General features: G+C 41.3%; 1 protein-coding gene across 5 annotated transcripts in view; it reads right to left on the bottom strand.

The window, feature by feature from the left end:
- Positions 1-22,321, bottom strand: part of SARN (SAP domain containing ribonucleoprotein) — a 69,442-nt gene extending 47,121 nt beyond the window's left edge. For all 5 annotated transcript variants that reach the window (XR_982692.3, XM_011728657.3, XM_071071629.1 and 2 more), the window contains exons 1-5: positions 22,149-22,321; positions 8,397-8,496; positions 5,624-5,670; positions 5,327-5,394; positions 800-851 (exon numbers count right to left, since the gene is read on the bottom strand). Coding sequence is in view for 4 of the 5 variants with exons in the window: in XM_011728657.3 (XP_011726959.1) it covers positions 800-851; positions 5,327-5,394; positions 5,624-5,670; positions 8,397-8,496; positions 22,149-22,184 (303 nt within the window). In the remaining variant the exon portion in view is untranslated. The remainder of the gene's footprint in view (positions 1-799; positions 852-5,326; positions 5,395-5,623; positions 5,671-8,396; positions 8,497-22,148) is intronic.
- Between the last annotated feature and the right edge of the window lies 1 nt (position 22,322).

The raw sequence follows: 22,322 nt of genomic DNA, 5'->3' as shown, positions 1-22,322 counted from the left end.
CTGGGATTACAGGCGTGAGCCACCCCGCCCAGCCAAAAGAAGGTATCTTAAAAACATCAGAAGTAATTTCTTAGGGTCCAAACTGAAAATACTGACAATCCTAGAAGATAGCAGGTTGTGTCCATACTAGGACTTAACAGCCCTTCCCAGAAAGCAAACACAAAAAGACTATTATTACATACCCTCAAAAACAAAAGGGAGAAATAAAGTAAAACCTACATTATACATGAAGCCAAGAAGTCAAAAGCTATGTTTGGCTGACCTTTGAAAAGTAATCAAAGGAATAGCTTGGTTCCAACACTAATGGCATTCTTTCAGTTAGAAATGAGGCAGCATTGTTTTATGCCATTCTAAAAGAGTTTAATAATTCTCTACTTTGCAAGTATGACACTGAACACAAGATCTCAACTGGAACCTGGTTTCACAGTCCTACCCCACAGAAACCAGTGGAATTTCAATCTCAGCTACTGGCCGGTAGCAACATAAGAGTCACATCTACCAATACATTTTCAAAGTACAATCCTCCCAAATTCTAATCCTAGGTTTGTAAACATCTCAAAGAGAGTCATTGTTAAGACAATAGTGTTACATATAAAAAGACTACAGCTTCAAGAAAGACTACCCTATGCCAGCCAAATATTTTCCAAAGAGCAGTTGGCAGTGAAACGTTTCAACACCAAAATCTGTCAATACTGATTTTCTGCCTGTGAATAAATTTTAGAGGATGATGCAGATATAATAAAGGGTAAGAGGGAGACAGAAATGTAGAGACTGTTCTACTAGGGAACAGAATACCTACCTCAGTCTGTGGTATTTCAGATGTAATTTTCACCACTTTCTTCTCTGCTGCCCTAGAAAAGAAAGAGATCTTTTAAAATGAGAAAACTGATATTCTAAACCACAACCTCAGAAATGTGTAAGAATTCACTTGAATTATCTCTGCCCTATTATCTCTCTGCCACCCCTTATGCCAAAGAAACATGAAGTTCACTAGAGCTTTGGTTCCTTTAACTGTCATCTATTGAGAAGAAAGAGTTCAAATAACAAACTAATCTTCTTTAGCTAAAGTACAATAAAGAAATAAGGAAAGAAGTCTGGTTAAATACACTGGGCTGAAGGGAAACACTCAAAGGACACCAGAAACCATCTCATTTGCTTTTAGGAACTTTTTAATTTACTTTTTTTTTTCTGAGACGGAGTTTTGCTCTTGTCACCCAGGCTGGAGTGCAACGGTGCAATCTTGGTTCACTGCAACCTCCACCTCCTGGGTTCAAGAGGTTCTCCTGCCTCAACCTCCCAAGTAGCTGGAATTACAGGCGCCTGCCACCACGCCCAGCTAATTTTTGAATTTTTAGTAAAGATAGGGTTTCACCATGTTGGCCAGGCTAGTTACGAACCGGCCTCAAGTGATCCACCTGCCTCAGCCTCCCAGAGTGCTGGAATTACAGGCGTCAGCCACCAAGCCCAGCCTTTAATTTACTTTTGAACTAATGAGTAACCCTCCAATCCTCCTTTAAGCACCAGCTCCCAATATTCATCACAACAATTAAGTACTCTACAAGGTCTGGTTTCCTTCTTTTAAAAAATCCCTTATTTCTCCCATGAGGAATGTAGCTCTAGTTGGAACAAAGTGGAACAAATAAAAATGCCAAAGAAGGTAGGAAGAAAAAAGTCTAAGGGGAGTTTGAATTAGGAAAACATGGCATGTTACTGGTCAAAGGTTTAAGAGAAAACAAAAGAGGGGGGACCATAGGGGTGGGAGACAAAGTTCGGAAGTACCCAGGATAAATGGAAGGGCATTAACCCTCCACCAAACAACTCCCATAAAACTGTGGGTCATAACCAGTCTCATTAAGGTCCCTCATTTAGAGACATGGGCAGCTTTTGTTCCAATATCCCGGACACTTTTCCCATTTGATGCCCTGAAAGGTAGTAATGGTTTAATGACATTTTCAGAGGAAGCAATTCTGGAACAAGTACTCTCTTCCACCCTTTTATTGGAAATCCCTGGACTGACAGACAAGTAATGGGTGCCCCCTGCTGACCATAACAAAGTCCTACAATATGTAACTGCTTTAGCTGGTTGGGGGTGGGGAATCAAACTAGAAACAGATACATTTTTGGAGAACCTCAGGCCAAAGATGAAGAAAGGGATCTCCTTTTAAATAGTCAAAGAATCTAAACTAGCCCTGACTATTCTGATGTTTAAAGAAATTTCTTTTTTTTTTTTTTTTTTTTTTTTTGAGACGGAGTCTTGCTCTGTCGCCCAGGCTGGAGTGCAGTGGCCGGATCTCAGCTCACTGCAAGCTCCGCCTCCCGGGTTTACGCCATTCTCCTGCCTCAGCCTCCCGAGTAGCTGGGACTACAGGCGCCCGCCACCTCGCCCGGCTAGTTTTTTTGTATTTTTAGTAGAGACGGGGTTTCACCATGTTAGCCAGGATGGTCTCGATCTCCTGACCTTGTGATCCGCCCGTCTCAGCCTCCCAAAGTGCTGGGATTACAGGCTTGAGCCACCGCGCCCGGCCAGAAATTTCTAAACAATTCAGATTTCCTTGCCATCCTTCCCTAACCTTGTCTTATAATTTAGGCACAGAAAGCCAAAGAAGTTTAATGTTTTACTTGAAATACAATGCCATCAAGAAAGCAGTACTCTCCATTAACCCAACTGCAATGGCTTCCTCCCTATTCCCACTCTGAAGTACAGTCAATGCAGTGCACCTCATGGCAGAAAGGGAACCCCAGAAGGGAAGTTTCCTTCCATTCTATTCCAATTCCCTTAGGTATAACTAAACTCAAGCGCAATAAACAAACATCAAATGCATGGGAAATTTCCACTCTTCACTGAGAAATTTCTCTCCTACCCAATCACGTAAACAACATTCTCAGAAATACAGAGACCCAGAATCTTTTTGTACATACTTCAGTCTAACCACAACTATCCTCTAAAAATCAAAATGATCACCCCACCCACTTCAATTTCCTAGCTTCAAAATTCATTAATAGAATTAAAACCCCCTGAACAGAATGCACATTTTAAATATTCTATGAATAATGAATTTCAAACTTTTGAACCTCTATTTTTTAACCCACACAAGCCAATTATGATGGTATTCACTTGATCTTCTTTCTTGTTCCAGAAATCCCCGTAACATTTCTATTTTAAAACTATCTCACAAAGTCATTTTTTCAAGGCACTATATCTAATCATAAACATCTTATGATGGAAAGATAACTAAATGGCTTTAGAAAGTAATATTTGATAGGCTGGGCATGGTGGCTCACACCTGTAATCCCAGCAGTTTGGCAGGCCAAGGCAAGTGGATTGCTTTGAGCTCAGGAGTTCGAGACCAGCCTGGCAAACACGGCAAAACCCTATCTCTACAAAAAATACAAAAAAGAGCCGGGCGTAGTGGCTCATGCCTATAGTCCCAGCTACTCAGGAGGCTGAAGCTGGAGGACTGCTTGAGCTGGGAAAAGGAGGTTGCAGTGAGCCAAGATTGTTCCACTGCACTCCAGCCTGGATAAGAGTCCCTGTCTCAAAAATATATAAAGGGATATTTGACAAAAATCTATCAAGATGTTAAATGTACATCCTCTGTGATGCAGCAAATCCACTGCTAGGAATTTACCCTACGGGTATACTTGTGAGTATAAATAATTAGAAAAGGACATGCAGAACTACATTTTTTTTCTTTTATGAATAATCTAAATGTCCATCAACAGAACGCTGGTGAAATAAATTACTGTTTATCCACAGAATGGAATACTATTAAATGCTAGAAAAAACAAGGTTCTAAGTTGATAACTAGTAAATGTGGGTGATAGGTAGATGAGAGTCTATTATACTAGTTGAACTTTTGTATATACTTGTAATTTCCCATAATGACAAGCTAAACAAAAAAGAGACCACTTCTAGGATAATTATCCTGGCTTCATAGGGTCTACTGAGGATAAAATGAAAGTATTTGTAAAACATTTAGAACAATGCCTAGCATATAACTCTTAAGAACAATGCCTAGCGTATAACTAACACTTACATAAGAAAATGATGATATAAAAAATTTCCAGATATGAAAAAAATCAAAAAAAATCAAGAGTGTACATAGTGTGTGTACAGGTGTATCTATATATACACATACATACGTATGCACATAAACACATGCAGACCCATATAAAATCTTCCAAAAGTATGTACTGTTCTAAAAACCTCAGTAAAGTCAGATGAGAATGGATACAAAGAGTACTTAATTTTTAATTGATATACTCCACTATGTACTGACTTTTTACTTGTAAATATATTGCCTTTTATAATTAAATGCACTGACACAGCTATGAGGAACAAAAATGTTAAAAGTTTAGGACTCAACTGTTCTTTTTCTTTTTTTTGAGACGGAGTCTCGCTCTGTTGCCCAGGCTGGAGTACAGTGGCACGATCTCGGCTCACTGCAACCTCTGCCTTCCGGGCTCACGCCATTCTCCTGCCTCAGCCTCCGAGCAGCTGGGACTACAGGCGCCCGCCACCACGCCCAGACCTCGTGATCCACATGCCTCAGCCTCCCAAATCCCAAGTGCTGGGATTACAAGCATGCGCCACCGTGCCTGGCCTAAGTTTTACACTTTTACAGAAAAGTGCAAAACTCTTATAAACAGTTAAGAGAATGGGCTGGGCATGGTGGCTCACACCTATAATCCCAGTACTTAGGGAGGCCAAGGTAGGTGGATCATTTGAGGTCAGGAGTTCAAGACCAGCCTGGCCAACATGGTAAAACCCTGTCTCTACTAAAAATACAAAAACTAGTCGGGCAGTAGTGGCGCATGCCTATAATCCCAGCTACTCGGGAGGCTGAGGCAGGAGAATTGCTTGAGCCTGGGAAGCGGAGGTTACAGTGAGCCGAGATCGCGCCACTGCACTCCAGTCTGGGCAACAGAGTGAGATCCTGTCTCAAAAAAAAAAAAAAAAAAATGGAGTTAACAGAGTTTATACAGTTTTACACTGTATACAGAATTGTACAGATTCTCTATAGAGTAACAGAATAATCTATTATAGTGACCCTACAAAAGAACAACAAAGGCTAGGAGAATTAAACTATGTCTGGGCTTGAAGTCGCCTTGTCCTAATTACCTATTACATAACTCAGAGACAATTTGCTTTGTTTCACTGGGACCAAGTACTTTGAAGTAGTCCCTTCTAAAAAACAAAAAATGACCTAATCAGAAATGAAAAGGCCAATGGGAACATGTAAGAGGTAAACAGAGTTAAACATTAAACACAATAAAAAAAAGAGCTGCCTGCTCTGTACTCAGATTATAAAAAAGAGATAATTACACATCAACAGTTTTTTCAGGGGGTTCTTCCTCTTTGACAGGTAGCTCAATGGGCTTTGTTTCTTCTTCCTAAAACCAAATGAAACAAGGTGGTTAACATAAATCTAAACAATAAATATCTATAAATAGAAGAACATCAGAACTCCAAAATAAACCAGTCTCTCAGAACCTTCATACCCATCTTATGCTCCCCTAATAAATTTATATCTAAGTCTTCCAATGACTGATGTTAAAGCAATGTGGCCAAAGCAGTGTCATATTACCAGACCAGAGACTAACCTTACTCTATCCAACTCACCTCTGTTTCATCTCCCAGTACATCTTCTTCATTTGCCTCCTCTTCAGCTAAAGAATATTAAAATATTCAGGTCAAGCCCTGCTACAAAACCATCTTGATCACTTACCAAGGTTAAAATTATAATCACTTTGCTTTCCCCCAAAAAATCCAATAGTGAAGGCAGAAATTGATGCACATAAAATCTGCTACATCTGGAGAAGACAAAACCAGATCTCTCTACCTAACATTAATTACAAATGTGAACTCCAGTTGGACTGAAGAACTAAATGTGAAGTCAAACTAGAGAATTAATTTTAATTTTAAAAGTAATGTGGGGTCAGGCACCGTGGCTCTCTGTAATCCCACAAATCTGGGAGGCAGAGGCAGGTGGATCCTTGAACCCAGGAGTTCAAGCGACCAGCTTGGGGAACACAGTGAAACCCCGTCTTTACAAAAAATATTTAAAAAGTAGCTGGGTGTCGGGGTGTGTGCCTATAGTCTTAGCTACTAGGGAGGCTGAAGTGAGAACATTACTTGAACCTGGAAGGCAGAGGTTGCAGTGAGCTGAGATGATGTCACTGCACTCCAGCCTGGGTGACAGAGCAAGACCCAGTCTTGAAAAATAAACAAACAAAAAAAGTAATGTGGAAAAGTATCTTTGAGATTTAGTGGTGGGGAAAGATTTGTTTAACAGAAAAACAACTCAGAAGCAAAAGTAAGAAGTGAAAAACTGAATATTTTTCGAAACTAAGTACTTCTACTTAAGGATAGCACAAAGAAAGTTAAAAGACAAATGACAAGATATTTGTTTCTGTTGAGACAGAGTCTTACTCTATCGCCCAGACTGAAGTGTAGTGGCACAATCACAGCTCCCTGCAGCCTCCACGTCCTGGGCTCAAGGGATTCTCCTGCCTTAGCCTCCCAAGTAGGTAGGACTATAAGTGCACATCACTACACCCAGCTAATTCTATTATTTTTCTTAGAGATGGATCTCACTATGCTGTCCAGACTGGTCTCAAACTCCTGGCCTCAAGAGGTCATACCACCTTAGCCTCCCAAAGTGCTGAGTTACAGGCATGAACCACCCTGCACAGCCAAAGAAGATATTTGTGCCTAAAACCAACAAAAGAATAGTTATTAGGATATAAAAGAAATGCCTGCAAACCAACAAGCAAATTATGGGAACCTCAATAGAAAAATGGGCAAAGAAGAAACAAAAGAATTGTGAAATGTTTAAACTTTTTTCATGGAGAACATAAAACAGCCAACAAATTAGCAAAACTTAGGCCACTTGATAGGACAGTGCCAAGTTTAGGTTTGTGGAGATACAAGAACCCTTATGTACTAGTGATGAGACTGTAGATCTATAGAGCAATTCTGGAAAACAATTTGGGAGTCCTTAGTCACATTAAGTATATATGTATGAATATTAATTAGAAATACCACTCTTGGGCATATACCCCAAAAAAACTTTCACAGGAACTTAAAAGCATGAAATAAGTAGTTCATAATAATATACTATATATTATTAGTATATAGAATATAGTATACTATATCCTACAGGTCAAGCATCGCCAATCTGAAAATTCAAAACCTAAAATGCTTTTAAATCTAAAACTTTCTGAAGGCTGATACAACCCCACAAGTGGAAAACCCCACACCTAACCTCATGCGATGGGTCACAGTCAAAACTCTGTTTCATGTACAAAATTATTTTAAATACTGTGTAAAACTACTTTCAAATATATGGATAAGAAACAAATGAATTTTGTGTTTAGGCTTGCATCTCACCCCCAAGATACCTCATTACATATATACACAAATATTCCAAAATCCAAAAAAAATATAAAAACTGAAACATTTCTGGTCTCAAGTATTTCAAATATATAATATTCAACCCATAGCATAATATATACTATATACTATTATATACATATAGTATACTATAAGTAGTATCACTTGTAGTAGCAGAGGCTTGGTGGCAATATGTTTCTGTCACCGAGTGAATTAAGTAAAATGTGTGGTTATCCATCATGGAATGCTATGCAGGAATTAGAATCAACAGACTAGATAACTACACAGTCACATTCCACACGGACACATTTAAAAAAAACACAACACTTAGTGAATGAAATGAGAAATAAAGCAAGGCTATGGCCAGTTATATAATTACCAATTATATAAATGAAAACATTCTACGAAACAACACTATATATTTTATCATGAAAAAGACCAAAAAAATACATTCAAACACATTAGAATGAGTGCCTAAATGGGTTGGGGAGGAAGTGAAACAAGGAATGGAAATAAAAGGGAATAAATAAAAATTAGAGAGGGGACTTGTACAACCTGAGATGAAGGTTGTACAAGATGGCCAGGTACGGTGGCTCACGCCTGTAATCCCAGCACTTTGGAAGGCCGAGGCGGGTGGATCCCCTGAAGTCAGGAGTTCTAGACCAGTCCGACCAATATGGTGAACCCCCGTCTCTACTAAAAATACAAAAATCAGCCAGGCGTGGTGGCGTGCGCCTGTAGTTCCAGCTGCTCGGGAGGCTGAGACAGGAGAATTGGTTGAACCCGGAAGACGGAGGTTGCAGTGAGCTGAGACTGCGTCACTACACTTCAGCCTGGGCAACAGAGCGAGACTCCACCTCAAAAAAAAAAGAGTTTTCTTGATGCCGTTAATTAAGAGCTTACATCACTAATGACTTAAAAAAAAAAAAAAGAAATCTTTTCAGTGTCAAAGCCTGAAAATCCCCTCACTCACATCATTCTGCCTCCACAAAGTACTCACCATGTTCTTCAAGATATGCCTGGAGTCTGTGGATAAGATCTTGCTTTATTCCCTTGGTCTCCAAACCACGAGCAAGACATTCTTGCTTTAGTTCAGCAAGCTGAGGGGAAAAAAATAAAACTTTTCCTTAGTTAACAGGATGAACACCAGTGAATAAAACGGTAGTTCCCACAAGGAAAAGAAAAAAAGAAAATGAAGTTCCATCCCAAATTACTGCCATTAATTCTACCAAGGCTCTAGGTCCACAACGATGATCCATTTTCCTCTAATGATATTCAATACACAAGAGGAACTGCCTAAGGATAAACATCACACTTTAATAAAAACTTCATCTATTTGCATACCTACTAACTGTCACAAATCTCTAGTTATTTCTAAATATTCTAAGGGGGAAAAAGGTTTTATTCCAAAGATTACTGTGGCAGCCAGCATATTGGAAGAATGAACCTTCAAGCAGAAAATCCAATGATCTAAAAGCAGATTCTCCTTACCACTTATTATCCCAGATCCTTTATTACAATCTACCATATACATGCATACAGATGTAACCACCGTAGAATCAAGTAGATACATTAGCTAATGTCAACAATGAACTGATTACAGGATCTATGTCAAAATGAGAAGAAATATCTAATGGCATACCCTAGAGTTCTGCTGAAGATTTTAAAATCAGTAACTTATCTAAAGATATAAAAGCTATGTTCATCAATTTTACAGACAATAGGAGGAGGAGAATTGATGTATTACGGACATAACTAAGCTTAAAAAACACCACAGAAACAGAAAAAAGAAAAAAAAAACACTTCTTCAGGACTAATAATAAGCCAAAACAAAGACTCAATTTAGAAGGAATAAGGTATACATATAAATTCCTACACTTAGATTCAAAACTTAAGTTATACAAAAACTGGATAAGTGAGGATTGGCTCAATAGTAACTCAAAGGATAAAGACCTCAGAATTTTAGGCAAAGAAGGTTAACAGTATGATTTGCTACCTGTAAGTCACAGGTAACTGAAATATAGACTCCATAATAAATGATGTAATGGCCTTACTGGGCTCTATATTCTTATTTTATGAAGCACAATGACATGCTGACCCAGGAGAACAAGCAGGAAAGAAAGGCTCCAGAAATTCTATATGCAGATCAACACACAGATAGATGTCTGGTCTGAAAGATGACCTTTTTTGTTTTGAAGCACAGATCTATGACCAATCAGAAGCTAGAAGGCAGATTCCTATAGACAAAAAATTTTACAACTATGGAGTATTCCCTGCATCTCTACATTTTTCAGCCAGGGGAACATTTCATAATGAAGAGTGGAGAGTTTTTTCTATTTTTAAAATATATCACAATGACTGGTAAAGCATTTAGTGAGTGGGGCAGGCAGGAGGGGATGTTACGAACGGAAGTGCCCAACCCAACAAGCCGAAAGCAACCTCTACTGAGGAACATGGTAGGTAACCATCCATTAAAAATTATTTTTAGGCCGGGGACAGTGGCTCATGCCTGTTACAAGCACTTTGGGAGGCCAAGGCGGGCAGATCATCTGAGGTCAGGAGTTCAACAGCAGCCTAGCTAACATGGTGAAACCCCATCTCTACTAAAAATACAAAACTAGGCTGGGTGCGGTGGCTCACGCCTATAATCCCAGCACTTTGGGGCGCCTAGGTGGGCAGATCAACTGAAGTCAGGAGTTCAAGACCAACTTGGTCAACATGGTGAAACCCTGTCTCTACTAAAAATACAAATATTAGCCGGGCGTGGTGGCAGGCACCTATAATCCCAGCTATTCAGGAGGCTGAGGCAATAGAATTGCTTAAACCCAGGAGGCGGAGGTTGCAGTGAGCCGAAATCATGCCATTGCACTCCAGCAGGTAAAAGAGTGAGACTGTCTCAAAAAAATAAATAAAAATTAAAATATAAAATACAAAACTAGTCAGGCATGGTGGCGCATGCCTGTAATCCCATAATCCCAGCTATTCAGGAGGCTGAGGCAGGAGAACGGCTTGAACCTGGGACACAGAGGTTGCAAGGGAGCTGAGATCGCACCATTGCGCTCCAGCCTGGATGCCAAGAACGAAATTATGTCTCAAAAAAAAAAAAAAAATTATTTTTAAGGCTTTAGCCTGTTTAAAAAAAAAAAAAAATGACTGCAGAGTGACTGGAGAGCATAGACTCTGAAGCCAGACTACTTAGGTTAGAATTCCAATTTTACTACTTGCAACCTTATATGAATAACTTCACCTCTCTGTGCCTCAGTTTCCTTACTTGTGAAATAGGAACAATAACAGTACCTATTTCATAGGGTTGTTATGAAGATTAAGTAAAAAAAAAAAAAATTTTTTTTTTTTTTTTGAGACGGAGTCTTGCTCTGGTGCCCTGGCTGGAGTACAGTGGCACGATCTCGGCTCACTGCAACCTCTGCCTTCTGGGTTCAAGTAATTCTCCTGCCTCAGCCTCCCGAGTAGCTGGGATTACAGGCGCCCGCCACCACGCCTGGCTAATTTTTGTATTTTTACTAGAGGCGGGGTTTCACTATGTTGGCCAGGCTGGTCTCGAACTCCTGACCGCAAGTGATCCACCTGCCTTGGCCTCCCAAAGTTCTGGGATTACAGGTGTGAGCCATTACAAAAAAAAAAAGTATATATATATTTTTTATATATAATAAGGATCATTAGGTCAAGAGGATCATGAGGTCAAGAGATCCAGACCATCCTGGCTAGCACGGTGAAACCCCATCTCTACTAAATATATACACATATATTTTTTTGTTTGTTTTTTTTATGAGACGAAGTCTCACCATATCACTCAGGCTGGAGTGCAGTGGCACGACCTCAGCTTCTGCAACCTCTGCCCCCCGGGTTCAAGCGATTCTCCTGCCTCAGCCTCCCGAGCAGCTGGGACTACAGGCGCACGCCACCGTACCCATCTAATTTTTGTATTTTTAGTACAGATGGGGTTTCACCATATCGGCCAGGCTGGTCTCGAATTCCTGACCTTGTGATCCGCCTGCCTCGGCCTCCCAAAGTGTTGCGATTACAGGCATGAGCCACCACGCCCGGCCTTAAATCAAAAATTCTATCAAGCATTTAGAACAGTGCCTGACAGCTAGTAAGTGCTTTATATTTATTAAGTACTAAATCACTGGTCTCAGATTTCATAGTTTCACAAATCAATGTATTTTTATTTTATTTATTTATTTTTAGAGACAGTGGTCTCGCCATGTTGCCCAGGCTGAACTTAAACTATTGAACTCAACTAATCCTCCCACTCCAAACTCCAGCTGGGACTACAGGTACACACCACTGTGCCCAGCTCAATGTACTTTTACATAGATAGGCTGATAAGGTTGCTTTTTACAACATTACAATCAGGTCATAGAGCAATACTTTTGCAATAACAATAAAAATCAATTACTACAAAAATGAGCACACACTTGGATATCGCAGTGCTATCAAACTGCTATAAAACTTTCTAAAAGCTTACACTCAATTTTTGTATTTATTTCACCACTAACCAGGAACAGCTAGTTCATGGACCAGCAGAGGCCTGTGAACTATACCTTAAATAACATTATAAGTCATCTTTAATGTCCCTTTATTGAGTAAGAATCTTGATTTCCGTGGCTCATGCTTATAATCCCAGTCCCTTGTGAGGCCAAGGCAGGAGGACTACCTGAACCCAGAAGTTTGAGACCAGCCTGGGCAACACCATGAGATGCCATCTCTATTAAAAAAAAAAGTTTTTTTGGTCGGGAACGGTGGCTCACGCCTTTGGGAGTGATCCCAGCACTTTGGGAGGCCGAGGCGGGTGGATCATGAGGTCAAGAGATTGAAACCTTCCTGGCTAGCATGGTGAAACCCTGTCTCTACTAAAAATACAAAAAATTAAAAAAAAAAAAAATTAGCTGGGCGTGATGGGGGGCACCTGTAGTCCCAGCTACTCGGGAGGCTGAGGCAGGAGAATAGCGTGAACCTGGGAGGCAGAGCTTGCAGTGAGCCGAGATCGTACCACTGCATTTCAGCCTGGGTGACAGAGCGAGACTCCGTCTCCAAAAAAAAAATTTTTTTTTTAAAAGAATCTTGTTCTTTCTCACGCTGATACTTTATTTTCTTTCCACTTCCTGGAGAACAAGTCATTTGATTTTAATTACACTTTAAATTTTTTGTTAGTTTGTTATAAAAGTATTATGTTCACTGTAGAATAGTTAGAAAATTCTGAAAAGTTTAGAGGAAAATAAAAGTCATATGTAATCCCGGCACTTACAGATCACTTAACATTTACATATATCATTTGTAGGGAGGCGTGAGCCACTGCGCTCAGCCTACATACAGCTTTTATATAACGTTGTACGACTTCTTTTGTCATATAGTGAGTTCTTCTCATATACTAGGACATTATTTTAAAAGGGAAACAGAGGCTGGGCATGGTGGCTCATGCCTGTAGTCCCGGCACGTTGGAAGGCTGAGTCAGGAGGACAGCTTTGAGCCCAGGAGTTCAAGAACAGCCTGGGCAATAGAGTGAGACCCTGTTCCTAAAAAAAAAAAAAAAAAATTTTTTTAATTAGTCACACAAGGTAGCACATGCCTGTGGTCCCAACTACTAGGGAAGCCGAGGTGGGAGGAACGCTTGAACCTGGGAGGTCAAGGCTGCTATGTAACTGTGATCACAGCATTGTACTCCAGCCTGGGCAACACAGTGATACCTGGCAAAGAAAGATGGTGGAAGGAAGGAAGGAAGGACGGACGGAAGGAAGGACGGACAGACAGAAGGAAGGGAAAGAGAGAAAGAAAGAGAAAGAGAGAAAGAAAGAAAGAAAGAGAAAGAAAGAAAGAAAGAAAGAAAGAAAGAAAGAAAGAAAGAAAGAAAGAAAGAAAGAAAGAAAAAAAAAAGATTAATAAAAACATAAAATAGCTGAAAATGATGTCATTTCTTTTTGCACATATTTCAGCACAATTACATTAGCAGAACTAAAACCTTCTAAAACTTAAAATAGGACTAACATAAAATCTTACTCCATTTTTCTAAATTGATTTGATTTGATTTGAAATGTTTTGACTCCAGCACTTTGGGAGGCTGGAGGTAGGCGGATCACTTGAGTCCAGGAGTTCGAGACCAGCCTGGGCAACATGTTGAAACCCCATCTCTACTAAAAATACAAAAACAGGCAAGCATGGTGGCATGCGCCTGTAGTCCCAGCTACCAGAGGGGCTAAGGCTGGAGGATGGCCTGAGTCCAAGAAGTCAAGGCTGCAGTGAGCTGAGATCATGCCACTGCACTCCAGCTTGGGTGACAAAGGGAGACCCTGTCTCAAAACAAACAAAAAATATTTTAACAGGTATACTGAATGAATTGTATGGTACATGAATTATATCCCAGTAAGGCTACTGAAGAAAAAAAAAAAAATCAGCCGAGCATAGTCGCATGTGCCTACAGTCCCAGCTACTAAGGTGGCTGAGGTGGAAAGATCACTTGGTTCTGGGAGGCTGAGGTTGCAATGAGCCATGATCATGCCACTGCACTCCAGCCTGGGCAACATAGCAAGACCTTGTCCCAAGAAGAAAATAAACAAAAAAAAAAAACAGCTAGGTAGGCATAGTGGTTCACATCTGTCATCCTAGTACTTTGGGAGGTCAACAAAGGAGGATCACTTGAGCCTAGGAGTTCAAGACCAGTCTGGGCAACACAGTGAGACCCTGTCTCTCAAAAAACAAAAAACTCGCTGAGCATGGTAGTGCACACTTGTAGTCCTAGCTACTTGGGAGGCTAAGGCAGGAGCATCACTTGAGTCCAGGAGGTTGAGGCTACAGTAAGCCATGATCACACCACTGCACTCCAGTCTGGGTGACAGAGGGGAGACGCTGTCTCCAAAAAAAAAAAAAAAAAAAGTTATAGAACATTCTATATAGGATACTACTAACATTAATGTAAAAAATAATACACACATGTCTCTGTATAATGTATATAAACAAGATGTCTGGAGAAGAAACAGGTAAGTTGACACTGGTTGAATCTGAGAAGAGGAAGCTAGTTCGGGAAAAGTGTAGGAAAGAAACTTTTTACCATATACTCTTTTGTGAACTTGTGCATGATTACCCATTCAAAAAATTTTTTAAATCTTATTTTTCAAGGTCAATAAAGCATTCTCTATTCTACCTATCCAACCCACAGAGAAAGGACATATCAACTTACCCCCATAATACATTTGACATTAATCATGCATTGCCCTGTGATTTCTATTTATGTTTATTTTGACTCAGGGTTTTGCTCTGTTGCCCAGACTGGAATGCAGCAGCGTGATCATGGCTCACTGCAGCCTTGACCTCTGGGGCTCAAACAATCCTCCTGCCTCAGCCTCCTATATAGCTGGGACCACAGGTGTGTGCCACCACAGCCAACTAATTTTTTGATTTCCTGTAGAGATGAGGTCTTACTATGTTGCCCAGGCTGTTCTTAAACTCCTGGGCTCAAGTGATCTTCCTGCCTCAGCCTCCCAAAGTGTTGGTTAGGATTATAGGCATGAGACACCATGCCCAGCTTGCCCTGTGATTTCTTCTAATTAACTGATCTTGAATTTTTTTTTTTTTTTTTTTTTTTGAGACTCAGTTTCGCCCTTGTCACTCAGGCTGGAGTGCAGTGGCACAATCTTGGCTCACTGCAACCTCCGTCTCTCCGGTTCAAGCAATTCTCCTGCTTCAGCTTCCCGAGTGGCTGGGATTACAGGTACGCACCACCATGCCAAGCTAATTTTGTATTTTTAGAAGAGATGGGATTTCACCATGTTGGTCAGGCTGGTCTTGAACTCCTGACCTCAGGTGATCTTCCCACCTCGGCCTCTCAAAGGGCTGGGATTACAGGTGTGAGCCACCACACCCGGCCAAATTTTGATTAAAATATTTTATCAGAAATATTTTTCATGTTGGCTAGGCGTGGTGGCTCACGCCTGTATTCCCAGCACTTTGGGAGGCCAAGGCGGGCGGATCACCTGAGGTCAGGAGTTCAAGACCAGCCTGGCCAACATGGTGAAACCCTGTCTCTACTAAAAATACAAAAATTAGCTGGGCGTGGTGGCAGGCACCTGTAATCCCAGCTACTCGGGAGGCTGAGGCAGGAGGAGAAGGGCTTAAGCCCAGGAGGCAGAGGTTGCAGTGAGCTGAGACCACGTCATTGCACTCCAGCCTGGGTGACAGAGCAAGAGTCCATCCCAAAAAAAAAAAAAAAAAAAAATCATCTTTTTCATGTTATGTCAATGTATAGTTTGTAAATTCTTTGAAGGTAGAAATGTTTTATATCACCTATAACATATGATAGGAACTCAAAATCTTTACAAGGAACCTAAGTGGTTGGTATTACAATTAGGCTTAAAGAAATTCAATAACTTGCTTAAATATCACACAGCTTGGCCAGATGTGGTGGCTCATGCCTGTAATCCCAGCACTTTGGGAGGCTGAGGTGGGAGGATTGCTCAAAGCCAGGAGTTTGAGGCCAGCCTGGAAAACACAGGGAGACTCGGTCTCTACAGAAAATTAAAAAATACACAGTTCAGGTGTGGTGGTGTGCCCCTGTAGTCCCACCTACTGGGTGGGAGCAGAGGCTGAGGTGGATCACTTGAGTCCAGGAAGACTGAGGCTGCAGTGACCCCTGATTATGCCACTACACTCCAGCCTGGGAGAAAAAGCAAGACACTGTCTCAAAAAACAAACAAACCACAGCTTGTAAACAGTAGGCCAATATACCAGCTCAAGTGTCTCTCATTTATGCCCAATATTAACTGCCAAAGTCTTGGCACTTCTTTCTTTCATTCTCTTCTCCTCAGCCTCCTTGCTAGCTCTTCTTCCACCCAAACCTGTAAATATTCACTAAGATTCCTTCTTTGCCCCTCTTGTCATTCTACTTATATCAAAGGCTAATTCACTTCCTGATCTCAATGAGCAGCAAAGTCTATCAGCATTATCTTTAAAATATATCCAGAATCAAACCCTTCTCACCACTGCAAACGCTACTACTCTAGTCTTTCTTTCATACAGATTATTGTCAAAACTTTTCAGCCCTTGCCTCACTACAGCTTATTCTCAACAAAGTAACAGTGATCGTTTGAAAATTTAAGTCAGAACATGTCACTCCTCTAGTCAAACATCATCCACTGGTTTCCTATCTCACTAAGGGTAAAAGGCTGAATCCTATCACCTAAAAGGTCCTACAAGTTTGCCCTCCCCTACCATTACCTTATTACCATTGCTCACTCTGATAAGCCAAACTGGTCTTGTACTATTCCTCTAACACTTTGCACATAGCTCATTCCTTCACCTCCTTAAAGTCTTTTTGTAATCATCTCCTTGTTAATGAGGCCTTCCCCAGTTACCCTATTTAAAATTACAATACCCTTCCCATTGTACTCCCTATTCCTTTCTCCTATTTTTCTCTATGTGCCTTATCAATCACCATTTGACATACCATAAATTTTACTTTTTATTTTGCCTTCCCTCAGTAAAATACAAGCTCTATGAGAGCAAGGATTTTGTCTGTCTTGTACACTGCTGTATCTCTGGCACCCACAGTAACTGGGACATGGCAGGTGCTCCTTATTTTCTGAATAAACCAAGTCTGCATCATTAGCTTTCAGCTCTTGAGTGAAAGACCCACGTTTCCAACTGACTACCTGACATCTCCAAGTGGATGTCCCACAGACACCTAAGCCTCAAACTGAACTTATCTCTTCTGCACAAAACTGGCTTCTTCTCCTCCAACCCAGACTAAAGGTATCACTGCCCAAACCCTGGAGTCATCTTTCAATCTTCCCATATCTAACTGATCTATAAATACTTGAAATTCTACTACATCCTAAATGTCTTTCAAATTCATTCCCATTCTTTTGAACTCTTGACATGCTTATTCACTCGATAAATCATTATTGAGCGCCTACTGTGTATCAAGTATTATCTTGGATACAGGCAAATAATCATGAGCAAAACAGAGTCCTTTCCCATTCGGAGCTTACAATCTTGCAGGGAGGGAACAAGCCAATCAATGATCAGATAGTGTTTAGTTGATTTTTTTTTTTTTTTGAGACAGTCTCACTCTGTTGCTCAGACTTGGAGTGCAATGGCGCGATCTCAGCTCCTGTAACCTCTGCTTCCCGGGTTCAAGCGATTCTCCTGTCGCAGTTTCCCGAGTAGCTGGGGTTTCAGGTACACGCCACCAGGCCTGGCTAATTTTGGTATTTTTAGTAGAGATGGGGTTTCACCACGTTGGTCAGACTGGTCTTGAACTCCTGACCTCATGATCCGCCCACCTCGGCCTCCCAAAGTGCTGGGATTACAGGCATGAGCCACTGCGCCCAGCATGTTCAGCTGATTTTTAAACAACATACAGGGTCCTATGAAACTATATAAAAAGTGGCCTGACCATGTGTGTGGATAGAACAGAGAAAGTTTCCTTGGGTAAATAATATTTGGGTGAAACACCTGAAAAGGGTGTAGTAATTAATTAGATAAAGGTGTTAGGGAGGAAGGCTGGCAGAAGTACTACAGCCAAAAGAAAACTCCAACTGCACCATATGTGAAGGTTCTGGGTTGAGGTAAGAAGGAGAAGCAGTGTACAATGATTAAGAACAGGAATTCTGGAGACAGGATGCCTGGATTTTTTTTTTTTTTTTTTTTTTGAGACGGAGTTTCACTTTTGTTGCCCAGGCTGGAGAGCAATGGCGCCATCTCGGCTCACCGCAACCTCCGCCTACCAGGTTCAAGCGATTCTCCTGCCTCAGCCTCCCGAGTAGCTGGGATTACAGGCATGCGCCACCACGTCCAGCTAATTTTGTATTTTTAGTAAAGACAGGGTTTCTCCATGTTGGTCAGGCTGGTCTCGAACTCCCGAACTCAGGTGATCCACCCGCCTCATCCTCCCAAAGTACTGGGATTACAGGCGTGAGCCACCATGCCCAGCCTGCTTGGATTTAATATACCACATATTAGCTGTGCAACCAGAGCAAGTTACTCAGTTACTCTCTCTGAGCTACAGTTTTTCTGATTTTCAAATGAGGATAATATAAGTATTTACCTTATAGGGTTATTATGAGAATTAAATCAGTGCATGCAAATGGCTTCAAACAGTGCTTTGCCACATAATAAATGCTAAGTGTTAGCAACTGATGAAGACAATCATTCTGAAGAAATGAAATAAAATAAGGCCGCAGTAGTTGAAGTGTTAGTAACTATACCGCAGAGACTGGCAGGGACATAATTTGAAGGTTTTAAGCAGAGGAATGACTCTGAAAATAAACATCTAAGTGGTGAAATCACTCCCCCTACAAATCCCATCTGCCAACAGAATACAAGCTGATCACATCAAGCTCTTCCTTTCAAACTTCCAAAGGCTCCCAGCCCTACTTATTACATGACAAAGGCCAGAATTCCTTATACAACTTAGAAAGCCCTTTTCAACATCACTTTTGATTTACCTTTATAGTTTACCTATTTTCCTTTCCAAACTATCTTCAACCACCAATGTATTTCCTCACTTCACTTTCCAACACAAATGTCTCACTATTCTCAACACTCTGACACCACTACCGCTTTCTCCTCTCCTCTGCAATAGTTCCTTTTCTGATGTTTGACTGGATATCTCATACTGTTACAGTTCAAGCCATTTTCATCCACAGTTCAATCTCTCTTTCCAAATGTGTTAGAATGGGCTAAGTGCGGTGGCTCATGCCTATAATCCCAGCACTTTGGGAGGCCAAGGCAAGAGGATCACCTGAGGTCAGTAGTTCAAGTCCAGCCGGGCCAACAACATGGTGAAACTCCGTCTCTACTAAAAATACAAAAATTAGCCAGGCGCGATGGCACGTGCCTGTAATCCCAGCTACTCCGGAAGCTGAGGCATGAGAATCGCTTGAACCTGGGAGGCGGAGGTTGCAGTGAGCCGAGATCTTGCCACGGCACTCCAGCCTGGGTGACAGAGCAAGACTCCATCTCAATTTAAAAAAAAAAAAAAATGCATTTCTACAAAATCCTCAGAAATTTGCTGTTGATATGACATTACATATCAACTCAGATACATACTATGTTTCCTTCCTGCTTCAAAGGTATTCCCTTCCCCTGAAGTTCCATACCAAAGCCCAAAATCTCTTTATGACAATGGAGATATTTTTTTCTTTTTTTTTTTTTTTTTGAGACAAGGTCTCCCTTTGTCACCCAGGCTGAAGTGCAGTGGAGCAATTATCACACAGCTCACCGCAGCCTTGGCCTTCCAGGCTCAAGCAATCCTCCCACCTCAGCCTCTTGAGGAGCTGGGACTACAGGTGTGCGCCACCATGCCCAGCTAATTTTTTAATTTTTTGTAGAGACAGGGTGTCACTATGTTGCCTAAGCTGGTCTCAAACTCCTGGCCTCCGCCTCCCAAAGAGTTGGGATTAGAGGTGTGGGTCACTGGGCCCAGCCAAGATTTTTTTCAAAGGCAATAAAACCCCAAGTCAACCCAGAAGTCAGGATCATTGCATCAAGATCGCCAGTGGAACTAACTGCCCTAAAAATCAGAATCAAAGGCATGAGTTCTTTTTTTCTTTTTGAGATGGAGTCTCACTGTCTCCCAGGCTGGAGTGCAGTGCACCACCTCGGCTCAGTGCAACCTCCATCCCGGTCTCAAGCGAGTCTTGTGCCTCAGCCTCCTCAGTAGCTGGGACTATAGGCACTTGCCATCACACCTGGCTAATTTTCGCATTTTTGGTAGAGGCAGGGTTTCGCCATGTTGCCCAGGCTGGTCTCGAACTCCTGGCCTCAAGCAATCCGCCCACCTCGGCCTCCCAAAGTGCTAGGATTACAGGTGTGAGCCACCACGCCCAGCCAAAGGCATGAGTTCTTAACCAGAGGTCCATGGACTCCTCAGGGCTACAAGGTAGTTTTATGAAGCCCCTCAAACTGCATGCAAAATATGTGTACATGCCTTTTTCTGGGGAGAGGGTCCATACCTTTCATCAGAGTTTCAAAGATATCTGTGACCTCCAAAAGGTTAAGAAGTGCTCTAGAGAAAAAGCAAAGACAAGCAAATGTGATTAAAGAGCGAGTTCTTTTTAGGCTGTCAAGAGTGCCTAATGTTCTCTTAGACTGTAACACTAAAATCAGGTCAGAGGACTTTATGTAAAAGTTACTTATCCAATCAAATACAAATTTAATATAGACCTGACAAATACAGATTTGATGGAAGGAGGAACTCCATAAACCAACACAATCTATAAATGTAAGTAAGTCATCGGGCAGCTGGTGACTTACTCCAGGGATTTCAAAAATAGGACAAATAGGAAGAAAATATTAGCTCTTCTATTCACAGTTCCTTTTTATCTCATTCAAAAATTCCTTTTCTGTGTATGTTTTATAACAGTATGGAAGTATACAATTTCTATAAGTACAGTATATATACACAAAGTGGAGATGATTGCTCAATTTTTTTTTTTTTTACTCATCACAATATCAGGAGACCACTGATATAATCTATGCATTTCGGTACCATCAAGTTAACAATAACTCCAGAATAACACAAAAATCCACTAATAGAGTTTAGAATCCAAGAGTAAGAAAACACTAGCTTTCACAGAAAGACTAATTGGGGTCAACTAATAAGTGACTAAAGAAGGGTCCTCTCCCTACCCTTACTACCCTTAAGCTTTCTTAAACAACAACAACAAAAAACAAAACAAAACAAAACAAAAAACTCTTCAAGCTTTAAAGGATCACTTTTCAGTTTCAGCTATATCAGCCTGGTTTGTCCAAAACATGTAATGAGAAAACTACTTGTGAAACCACAATCAAGATTATCTTAATTTACCCTAAAAGAAAATACTTTTTAAAGTTTTCTGCTTTTTAATATATTTTTAACGTTTTTATATATCTAGGTGTGAGAAAACTACCAAGATTCTCACAAGACAATTTAAAACAGCTTCTGTGATTCAGTGTCAGCCAATGGTAACACCAGGAGATGCAGGGCCCATCCGAGATATGAAATGGAAAAGAGATAATCTTAACCTTGGAACTGTTTTTCCCAAATATTGCAGGTATGAGTTCTCTCTGGTGGTAGGAGATGGTGTGTGAGGAAGGTCGGCGGGCCGAGAGCCGCGTGAGAGAACTCGAAAACTTTTAAATCAGAGGTGTCTGTACTTTTACTATTCTCAAGGTCTCCTCAATCCCAGGCTTCTAAGGCGAGACCGATCTTTTCTAAGAGGCCTCTCCCTGGTTTCAAAATTCGGCCTGGGGGCATAATCCCACCTAGAAAAGGGGAGTGGAAGTATTTTCTGAGTGTCTGGGACCTATTTAGAGAGAAATATACAAAAATGCCACCATTTGCTAACAGGCGAATCTCAGCTTCGGACGACAGACTGGAAACATCATCCCAGGGAAGAAAAACGGATCCTGGGTCCGACATGGGGCAAAAAGGAGGGACGAACTGACGTAATGCAGCCCTGAAAAGCAACGAGGAGTATAACAGGTAGAAGGCACTTACACAACCCGATGGGGAAGGATGACGGACGATACAACGATGAAGGGAGCAGAAATAAATAAATATAGCAGTAAAACCGTGAGGAGAAATGGGAAATTAGGGAAGGCGTAGTGTGGAAGGGTGGCACAAAAGAGCTACAGTGGGAGCCGAAAAACGAAGTGGAAAAGGCTGCAAAGACAACACGTAGGAGAAGGCGCAAGCTACCCTGTAGAATTCAGTTCCTAGAAAAGTCCAACTCAGCCCTTCCCCGATTCACTGTACCTTCAGCTTATGGAGCTCCACCGTTTCGGTCGCCATCTTGTTACCCCTCACTCCACTAGGCCCCCACCCGCTGCCTCCGCCTCCAGGAGCTCCCGCCTTAGGCGTAGAGATGCAAGACCGACCAATCGTTGTCACTCTTGCTCCCACGCCATACCATCAACTCTTCCCATTGGT

This window comes from Macaca nemestrina, chromosome 10, assembly GCF_043159975.1.
Source record: "Macaca nemestrina isolate mMacNem1 chromosome 10, mMacNem.hap1, whole genome shotgun sequence".
NCBI classification, from domain to species: Eukaryota; Metazoa; Chordata; class Mammalia; order Primates; family Cercopithecidae; genus Macaca; species Macaca nemestrina.
The sequence above is the reverse complement of the archived record's forward strand: the minus strand, read 5'-3'. Positions and strand labels throughout refer to the sequence as shown.